Below are 11286 nucleotides of genomic sequence, written 5' to 3' on the forward strand. Positions count from 1 at the left end.
TTTCCTGTTTTCACGCCAAAGTCGCGCTCCCCTCGTTTAAAGCGTTCTTCACTTTGTCACTCCTAGCACGATTCGACATTCAACACTCAATTCGGCACTTGCGCTGGTTATGTAGCAAGGTTTTCGGTCCATCACAAGCTGCCGAGGTTTTCTGAGGTCGAACGACGATATCTTGTCTGCCCATCAGAGTATTGACAAGTTCGTGTGAACAACGTTTGAGCAATGGCTACACAAGCATCAAGCTTCTTCAGCACAATGGTGGCACGTCTGCTTCAGGTCTTGTGAAGCTCCGGACGAAAATTTTGGGTGACTCAACCACAATCCAAAATGTGTCATCGTGGGGTTTCAACAGACTTCTGCGGGCTGGAAGCGCTTGGACATCACAGGCCACTCTTGCCAAATCACGATCCGTGGTAGTAGTTGCAATATGTTGGTGTCTGCTGGGCAGCCATGCTTTCGCGTCACTCTACGAGTGGACGGCTGTATATCATGTCATGCAGATACTCGTCACCAGGTGCAGAAACGGTGTGACCACTGCCACATAGGCAAGCAATGCTCCGCGTACAGGCTCGATCACTCGCATTGACACAATACTGCAATGTGAGAGTCCATGTTGTAATTATCTAACTTGGTGTCTCTACGATCAGATCAATACACAAGCTCGGAAGCCTGAACGTCTGGTCACTGTCAATGCAATCAAGCGATCGACCTTGGCGGCTAACTTGAAAAATGCAGATTTTATACGTTCGCTTCGCTGAACCGAAGCTCGTCAAGTCTGAAGACGGCATGGAGAAAACATACATCGGATGGTCGTATATGGGCTCAGCGAACCTGAGTGAGAGTGCTTGGTAAGTGCAATTGTTCTCTTTCTATGCGTCTCGCCGGTCGTCGCGCCGACTCTTCCCATCCTGAGAATTTGCAGGCATGACAACTGCCAGGGTAGTGAGAGCCCTAACGAGGCTATGCGCAGTGAGACCGTAATACTAGAATGACCAGTATGCGCGATCAATATGCATGTGCCAAGAAGCTCAGCAATGGAGGCTCGGCGGATCAATCCTTTGCTCCGCGCTCGGTCCTTTATCGGTCTTGGACAGCAGTCAGCCAAGCACACCGGTGCTCAGAAGGCCGGGTAACGGACGTGCTTGCGCGGCCAATACTGGGTGCACTGGACGACGCAGCTACTTCTTCGTCCTGATTTGTTAGATGCGTGGTGACTATCGACAGTATTGAGTCTCGACCTTCTCGGCATGCCGATCATGTGATTAAGTGCCGAGACGGAACGATCCACTAACAAGTCTACTGTACATAGGGGCAGGATAACCACCGAAACTAAATCGAAACAGCCGAAAATGACGTGTCGGAACTGGGAAAGCGGTGTCATCATTCCAATTACCCTGGCTGAATCGGAGGCTTTCGGCGACGCGACTACAAACGACCCTTGGGCACTGAAGGACATGAAAGACCGAGCGGCGGAAGCGACAAACCTGATGCAGAGACAGGACAAAGCGAAGCCTGCCACATCGACCATGCTTGGAAGCGCACGGCGAGACACACCGACCATCGCTAAGACAGCGGGCAAAAGCCGAGTCAATATTGCTGTTGCGCCCAACAAACCATCACTAAGTGAGGTGTTTTCGAGACATGTCCCTGTACCAATACAATATCCTGCAGCACGACATCTCGATCAGCAGCGACATCCCTGGTTTTTCAATGATTAGCAAGCGTCACCAGTATTGAAAGGTACAGAACTTCGATCAATGGAATTGAGATGTACAGTATTCTGTTTAGTCGCTGATCGCATCAGTAAAGCGTGTCGACATCATCTAATATGTACGATCGGACCACTATGCCGTACCATTATAGACTGTCAAGCAAAGGATAGCACCTCACAGAGCGTACCACGTCAAATATATACCTCCACACAAATTCTGCGAGTTCGTTCTTTTTGAGTTCAGTATTGAGTTTGCAACCGTCCCGGTAGATCGGTTGCTTCTGCAAACTCGGGAGCTCGATGCATTCTTAGTTGAGATTTGCTGGTATGGGTACATGTAACTGTGATCATATTCCGAGAAATGTGCAATGTAGAAGCTTCTTTGTACTATTGCAAGGAGTGATGCCTGGATATGGTATTTTGCAGGCTTTGCGTTAAAACTTGAGAAGTGCATTTGACGTTCGATCTGCATGCGGAAGGAGGTCTTTCATCACCTCGTGGCTGCTTGTAGAGCTTCATGGACGTTGCGCTGGCAAGACGAGGAACGACACCTTGTCCCTTCGAGCTGCTCATTGTGTTCATTGAATAACATAGTCGCTAGGACAGAGCCCATGAGGAAACCTCATTAGACCAACAAGGTGGGAGTCTCGTTGGACTTGATCCAGCCAATATCATGGTAGGCAATCAAGTGTATATTTGATTCGTGTATGCCACTGATCAGGACGTGTCATGCATAAGAAGTACTCATAGCTTGGGACAGAGCTAATACGCCTGGTAATCCTGCTAGATCAGACTTGCTGAGAAATGCCAACATGGTCTTCGCAAAGTTGTATCGCTACTGAAGTGACACCATGCAAGGATGTCTAGCTCACCAAACACAGCATCGACGAGGTTTGACCAGACCTTGTCCTCTTGGGGCATCTACCTTGGTCTGAGCTCCGAATTTGCACGATGTGCCTCCGACCATGGGCGGGCAATGATCTGGATGCTTGATGGTGGACACCACTACAACGACTTGGGGTAGTCGTCCTCGTGTGCTCAGCTATCATGCGCCCAGCGTGCACGCTATCAGACCAGTCCGCCTTTCCGATATTTGAAGATTGAATCTAGACATTGTGATATACAGCCGACTTGCGAAATGCAACGCAAATCTTCACTAGTGCATGGAGTCTTGGAGATTCTCGAGGTTGTACTTGACCGCCAGTACGAGTACCTGGAAATTGTCATACCCGAAGAGTCAGTGGGTTGAATCGCCAATTCATGCCTTCACGTAGAAGACGTGAATTATTCTTGTCGGTATGCGTTTGTGTTACATAACAGGACGGAAGATCGATTGCTACGATCACACCTCTCGCCACGAAAGTAGTGTATCTCAGTGGCATGGAGGTTGCACAGCTGAAAGTATTGCCCTTTCCGGGGAGATATTTAGAGATTCAGGGTTGCGATCAGCATGAAGGTGCCGCATAACCGTTTCTTGTACGTCGATCATTCAGACACTCCGCTTTCTCGAAAGAGCATCTCAGATGTCTGCTTCTTCCTTGTCCGTTGTTGACTTATGCATGGCATTATATTCGATTTTCGTCGAGCATCCAACAAACAACATTGTCTACTACAACTTGGGGATGCGACACGGGAAGCTGATGACGTCGTCGAAATCTCTTACAAATGAGCTGAGATGGTGCCGCTAAGCACTGATTTTAGACATAGGATTCCGGCATTATTATTCATGAAAATGTTGTGCACACAAGCCGATTCTGCACGAATTCAAGGCTCTTGGATTTGGCGCTAATGCCGGATTTGGCTCCCGGCGCCAGGTTGGGGTGCATGCCACGCTGCCGTCTTCCACGGGAGGCGTGGTTGACACCACAAGGTCACTGCAGTGATATCATTGGAAAATGTGAAAATGGATTCTGAGCAGATACAACAGTGACAAGAGCAAACAGCTTTTTACACGCCTTGAGCGACACGCTAATCATAGGGGCATCCTGGATCGTGTTCGAACTTGGTTTGCTTTAGAAAAAAATGCTGTTGAGCATCGCAAGTCGAAGTGACAGCCTGTCGGATTCCTGCACTATTTGGAAATAACCAAGCAAGCTACAGCACCTTAATCAAAGCGAAAATCGTTCTTCGCGATATAAGAGCTCAGTAGTAGTCAAAGCATTGCCAAGACAGGTGCTCGCATCGCTGCTGTCGTTCAAGTATTGGTGAAAGTCAATCTATTGCCTTGGGCTGAATTTCATCTACTGCCAAAATAGCCGAGGTGGCCATAGTGGATTCAACAATACTAGTAACACTGTTGCGCAGAACACCCCGGGAAATGTCAGATGTCACTTTTGACTTGAAAATGTCTTGAGATTTGCGTGTTGCCGAGTGTGGACCCGCATCTCGCTGATCAGATGGTGAGACATGCAACACGCCGTCAGTATTTGTACATGGATAGACGTGCTGAGGCTGAAGCGATTGTGAACGTTGCCAAGCCGTTCTAGGCCTTCAAGCTCGATGGGCGCTTCTCTACACGATGATCGCATCTGCTTAATAACTGATGGACTAGCAGTACCTCATCCCGAACCGCCCGAGAACTAATTATGGCGTTCAAGGACACAGCGAAGCCGAGGATGTGATTGTGCTTACCACGAACTTGCAAGGCTGCCTCGTATTGAGGTTGCATGTCTGTAAAGATCTGCTGGTGACCAGCCTCGATTTGTATGGATAGCAGCTGCATCGTCGCTATACGATGTGGTTTCGCCGATGTAAAAGCGATATCGCTCGCATAATAACACGAATAACTTCCGACAGTACACGAGCCTGCTTCACCAAGCTGCTTTTTTTTTTTTAGTCAGTGTGGGGATAATTCCAGCACAACAAGCCGCCCAGGTCTTGTGAGCTACCTGAACCATGATACGAATGTTTGACATGCGAAAACAATAACCTGTTGCAAACGACCGGTGAACGAGTCGAGTCAGCTAAACGCACTCAGCTTGAGAGTGTTGTGGTTTCTGGTCCTCGCAAAACCATTCCTCACAGAGACAAGTCTGAATAACACAGAGTGTAACGATTGGTCTTAATTTGCTACGTCACGACTTTTCCTCCTTCCTTCTCATCCGCTCTCAAGACTGTACTATTAGTCTCGGTCTTATTTGATATTGAGGTTGAGAATAATTGTTCGGGTAGTGAGAAAAAAAACCCTCGCGCTTCTGCACCTTACCAATATCCCCAGACGAATTTTCTCTTGATCCTTCAAGCCATATTATCCATATCGTGACTTTCACAATACTCACAGAAAGATAGAACAAGGACTTACACAGATAGAGTTTCAGGCACAAAACCATACACGACAAACTTCTCGTCCACATATGTACTGTAATCCAACTTCCTCTACGAGCAACTAGCGGCCATCTTGAATACTCATACTCATAAAGCTGTTGAACTTAGCAGCAGGATGAGCAGCGATCATGGTCGTCGAATACGGTTATTGCATCCACAACAACCACGGGAACCGTCTATCCATAATTTCTTGGCCGCTCAGGCACAACCAAAATGATCAGGCATAATTACACTCTGCCTTCCTGTTTACTACTAGTAGGTCATAATGTCGGGATACGACCTTGATAATTCGGAGAAATACCGTCTCGATTGGAACAAGTAGAATTCTTGCGCCACTTTGGTCACTCTGCAGCGTTTACATCTACCTGCTCAAAACATGCTTACAGCTCTGGCAATCGTACGCTGTATTGGACTCCAACAGGACAGACACTCGTGCATGCCAATTCCGGACATGTGCGAGCAACAGCAGAAACTGCTTCAAGTTCTTATAAACAATCGACCCAAGACGTGGATACTGTGCGTACCTTCAGATCTTCTGTGCTAAGTAGAGATCCATAATTTAGACTTCAACTATGCTCTTTCAAAATGGTCACTAAGTCGTGCAGTAGCGTCTCGATCCCTGTTGGCCCCTCCAAGTGCAGCATCACATTATTCCACCATTGCATGTTTCCGAACCTTGCAATAAGCTGAAAGAAACGTCCTCTCCTTCGGTCCTTGCCTGGAAAGAAGCCGCGTAGCACGTCGAACAAGCTGCGCGCATCGTGCATCGTCTGCACCCGGAAAATCATAGCCAATATTCCTGATGGTCCAGGCCGTTCTTGATCTCATCTCCACGTCACCACATTGTCCATCCGTAAGACATCTGGTAGGCATCAATAGCTTGTGCATCAGTATCAAATACCGACGCGTACAGAAAACTGTCACATCTGGGTTAGCGCCTGACAAGCTCGAGAAGCTTTCTACCACATCCTTCCCTGTGGCATCTTTTTCGTCGCCAATACAGTAACGGCTGTCAACACGTACGAGTTAGCCAATAACCGGGAGCCAAAGACAGCCTGTATCTTTATACCTCTTTGATCAAGTTCCAGTCTACCCCTCTGTCGTAGACATTTGGTTTATTACAGTCGTTTACATCGACACGCCGATTTCCAACCATTCGTTCATGCTGATACATAGTGGTGCCCGCACTCCTCGTATGTGCTCGGCACGCATCACATCAGACGACCATTTCGGGAAACGTTGTCGATCCTCTCGAAGCATTCCCCGGCCTACAACAACAAGCATATCAACTCGCATTGTTGCTTGTTCGTCGGATCTCAAGCTCTGACTTTTGTCGAACCTTGAGCTTCGGTAATCCTCACAAACCTTACGATCACGTACCTTTGCGTGAGCGCAGTGTTCAATATTGGATACTAAGGTTTGATTCCGATCTCTTAATATGTCGTCCGGTGGTGCAGCTCTCCAACCCACATTCAATGGTCATGTATCAACCACACAGGATGCTCTTATACTCTTCGAGGCGTGCTTACAGGGCCATCTGTCGCACGTACCGAGAAGACCTCACGATAGAGAACGTAGCACACTGATCAGAAGTGGCTCGGTCTTCATATACGAAGAGAATGCATCAGGCATCAAGCGCTGGACAGATGGCGTCACCTGGAGTCCTTCCCGTATCTTGGGGAATTTCCTTGTCTACCGTGAGCTGGACAAACCATTTCCGCCAGGAGAGAAGAAACGCGCAATGAAGAAGCCCAACCGCAGACCTAGCAGACCAGGAGAACCATACCCTTCACCCACACAGAGGACCGATTACACTGCGTCGAGTCCGAACAGCTCATTCGGCACCGAAAGGCAACCAACAGATGCAGAGAGGCAATTAATCGGAAGCCTGATCGACAGCTACGGTTTCAAGATCAATGGACTGGTGAAGAAGACAATGAGTGTGACTGTGCAAGGGGTGACGCATCACCTGGTCTCATACTACAATGTCGAGGACGTCATGGCAGGAAACTTAAGGGCACCATCACAGACTGACACATTGCAATTCATTCGGCCGCGGCCTGAGTTGACCAGCAAACAAAGTTTTCGTTCTCCTCTTGAAGAAACGGAGGATGTAAGTGAGCTCTCGGGTCAAAATGGGTATGCGTACAGGATGGCGCCTGGAGGTTATGATTACGGCAAGCAGTCGCAGATGTACTATCCACAACAAACATATCCTCCCATGGCAGGGCCACAACCCCCTATGCCTCAGTACACAAGCTCGATTCCAAGTATGACACCGAGCTACCTACAGACCGGCATGACTCATGGGTCAATGGGACAAGAACGTCCACAGTACGCACAGTATGACCACAACGCTTATGGCAGAAGCATTCCGCCAACTCCGGCTAGCTCGATCCCAACCTCCGTGCCGGATCGCGCACCACAATCCATGTATCCCCCGACCAGCATGGGCCGACCAATATCAGCCTTGAGCCCGGTGAATATGGATGCTAGGAATTCCATGGCATATCGACCGAATCACTACGGTAGTATTCTGTCCATCACAGCACCAAGCGATGTACACCGTCATGGTCAGCAGTCTCCTGTAAGCCTCAAATATGAAGAACGAAGAGATGCGCAACAAGGTGTGCCACCTTCATTTGCGGCAGGAGCTGCACCATACTACAGCAACACGCAAATGACCGGAACGTGGAATGGCCCAGCACAGCATTGAAATGCATGCTATACCATCAAGTAAAATACGTTGCCGATACAGTTACAGTATTATACTGTTCAATCAATTAGTGCACGATCATGGAATGTACGTGTGGAAGTCAGACGAGCTGGAAGATCGTTGCAGCGATCGAGTCTGTTGCATAGGCTCTATGCGGCTCGTGCTCTAGCTTGTCGATTGAACACATCTAGATGCTAAGCTCCAAACTCGTTTGTTCGAATAGGAGGACGAGATGATTCCCACTGGGTGGCTGACTCTGTTCAGCTATTGTCAATTGCATGTCATGTTTGGATGTGTATATTCATAATTTCGATTATGGGAGGTATCATTGAGCGCGGGTCGTTGAGGCCCGACTGCATTTTCAAGATGTAGTAATCTTGCACTACTGAGCAAAATTACACTTTTGACCTAACAAACTTTGTTGACTGACTCCATCAACGTGCCCGCTTTGTTGTCTACGATGCAGCGACGGGGCGTTAGTATGTGCATGTGACAGACTGATCACAAGGTGCCATCGCGGTGTGAGCGTTCAATCCATCGGAGGCCGAAGTTGTTGATGGAATGATTGGCCGTTGAGAACGTGGCATGGGAGAAATCAGAGTTCGTCTCGAATCTGGGGAAGGAGTAGCACAGAATAGAGTTTGTGGTGATGATTGCCAGCCCCCAACAATCTGTCTCTGGAGACGAAGCGCATTTGCAATCAATATCTTGCTTGCATGTGTTTTTTATGTACTGTCTGCAGCCAGCCTCCCGCAGTAGCAATGAGACGAACTTGAATCCGAGATAATGCAACCGTCCTTGCTAACAGGTGTTCCACCTGAAAGCATGTCACTGCAAGTAAGCTCTTATGTAATTATTTCACTCCCCCAATAGCTAATCAACACCTCTAGACCGACTTTGCTTTTGAGAGACAAAGATCGTTACGCCAATGCTGTTGCAGCGTCCTCGAATTCCAAGTCCTGGCACTTCTTGTGGCATAATCCTGCCTTTCTGATTCCGTGTCATCCCTTCCATGGCTCCGATGCTCGGGTTCACACTCACGTATGCAATATCTTCCCTCCGCACCTGCCCGAGAGGAAATGGTGAACGTGTACAGCATTTCCTCAAGCTTACCAATTCTTTGCTTTGTGGTGGATATGGAAATATTGCAACAGATCTGCGATGCTGATGGTTTTGCAGCCACTTACGTGGACGCGTCATTACTCAATAGCTGTCGTGTACAAGCTGGACCCCCCTGGTGTCGCAGTCTCCCTCAGCCTAGATACCACGCTGCGATACCTTGTTCTAGAAGGTCGAGTTGTGACTATCAGGGACTGTGAAATGTGCGCCCAGATCGTCGGCAATATTGCAGGAACCAGATCGCAAACATAATCTGTTGCAAATATTAGCAAGACTAACCTATACCACTAATGCACAGTCTAGTCATCCGATTCTTACTGGTCCGAAATCCTCGAGACGAGAGTCAACCAACGAAGTACTCTTCCAAATTCCCATGTCGATTGGCGCACGCAATCACTTCCACCACTAATAGCCGAGCTACCCATCCATATTCGAAGGCGCTTCTAGGCGGTGTGACGGCCCATTCGAGGATGGATCGTGTGCTGAGAGGAGAGCTGTCTAGGTAGAGCTAGTATCGTACAATGATGTGCTGCCTGAATTGAGTCAGCCATTCTTGGTTACAGCATCAGGCACGGTAATGTTAGAACATCTGGCGAAGGAAACAATTTTTCGTGTGTGCCTGAGCACTTACAGGACCACACCAGCACCTCTACGAAGCGAACAGGAAACCATTGGTTACGTTAATGCAAGAAGCAATATCTCTGCATTGGTGGGTCTTGGCCACTGCTGGATACTGATGCGGTCATAAAAATCGCTCATCAATAACAAGAACAGGAGAACGAATGCAGCGCGCTGAAAGAAGAACCTCCGCACGGATCCCGGTCATGGTCCCGACAATGATCCCTGGAAGCTGTCAAGCAACCACTGCCGCCTCTGCCCAAGTCTTCATGAGCTACAAGCAGCGACGAGTAAAGTGGGCTCACCGATCACAGATCTACTGCCGCTCCAAAATCGAATGAGCTTCGTAGACAACACGATGCTCAACGTTCCACAATATCGAAGCACGACGTAAAATATCCAGTCTAAATAATCTTTGCTGATGTCTGATTTGGCATTCGCCTAGCGTTTAATGTGCAGGATCTCTGGCACTAACCTGGTGGGATCAAGTCTCTACAAATCGTGCATAAGTGCAGGATCTCGACAGCTCCGACAGCATCTATGATCCTTGTTTGACGCATGACATATGCGGGTCGCTGTTTTTGTGTTTCGAATACCAACCGACTAACTGTCACACCGCGAAAGTGGATGTACTGAGGTCTCGAATTACGTCTAGGATATGCGTTCCAAACAAGGCAGAATGTCCGTTTGCGAACGTTCCTTATGATGCAGAGTCTCGTCAGCTCAGAGGAAGTGGCACTGTCCATCGCAAAAGACAATTTGCTTAAATGGCAACAGACCGTACTTGTTGAATTATGAGCACGGGTGATCAGGCAGTGGCATGGGCTAGGAGAGCATGACGGCTCTATTCGCACAGCAGCATCGTCCTTTGCATCGCATGGGCAGATCTCAATCCGCCTGATTCAATATATTCTTACTAAGCCAACGGTTTGTTGAAGCTTTACACGCAGAGTTCCAAAACTTTAGATTGACTTTACTAGTTGACATCTGCAAGATGAACCACACCTTTTTCGACAGAGTTTACCGAGAAGATGGAACGCTATAGCGGGAAACAGGTTTCTGGAACAGCTTGTTAATAATACACACTGTGATAAAGCGTGATCGCAATTATAGTTCCGGGATTTGGAACTTTTGGAAAGACTTTCTATGCTCGCGAATGATTGTCTCTCATTGGTCAGTCTGGGCAAATATAGGTTAATAGCTTACGATCGGAATACGACTCCAGGCGAATCATGGCCGATAGAATATAGCATTGGTGGCAATGATCCAGTCGGAGCGAAATAGATCCGAGAAGCATCGTGTAATGATCGGAATTAAATACCTTACAACTTGAGGTCGTCTGCTGAGGTGGTTGCTGCTCGCACCTTGCGAGGCTCAACGCTAGCAGATAGACGATGTCGTTGCACTCTTCTGCTCATGATCAATTGAAGTGTCATCACATATTACTTAACACCCAGAAATCCATGTTCGAAATCCGGCTCGCTCGCTCCATGCTTGCTTTGCGTGCTGAAGCTCACCACGTGAAGTCTTGCGTTGAGATATTGCTGGAATACATTTTTATACTGTTCACTTCGTTGACTCGCAAACTTTGAGTAAGAAGTCTCAGTGCACGTGGTGATTCTGTTTAAGCTGCTATATTATTCCAGTGGTGAATGAGGCACGACGTATGCACAGGATGGTCTATTGTTCTAGGTGAAAAGATATAGCTACATGCGATTACATGTGAGGAATATCAGTCGTCGCTCTGTGCTCACGTTGAGGCTGAAGCTCAACAAGTCACCAGCACCAATACCTGAGC

At 48.0% G+C, this 11286-nt stretch overlaps 1 protein-coding gene across 1 annotated transcript; it reads left to right on the top strand.

The window, feature by feature from the left end:
- Positions 1–6473: 6473 nt before the first annotated feature.
- On the top strand, positions 6474–7751 carry sge1 (Global transcription regulator sge1; the record flags this gene model as incomplete). Its single annotated transcript, XM_064902435.1, has 1 exon — positions 6474–7751. The coding sequence occupies one exon, from the start codon at positions 6474–6476 to the stop codon at positions 7749–7751; it is 1278 nt and encodes a 425-aa protein (XP_064751409.1).
- Positions 7752–11286: the final 3535 nt, after the last annotated feature.

Source organism: Lithohypha guttulata, assembly GCF_036872675.1.
Source record: "Lithohypha guttulata strain CCFEE 5908 chromosome Unknown scaffold_7, whole genome shotgun sequence".
Taxonomy (NCBI): Eukaryota; Fungi; Ascomycota; class Eurotiomycetes; order Chaetothyriales; family Trichomeriaceae; genus Lithohypha; species Lithohypha guttulata.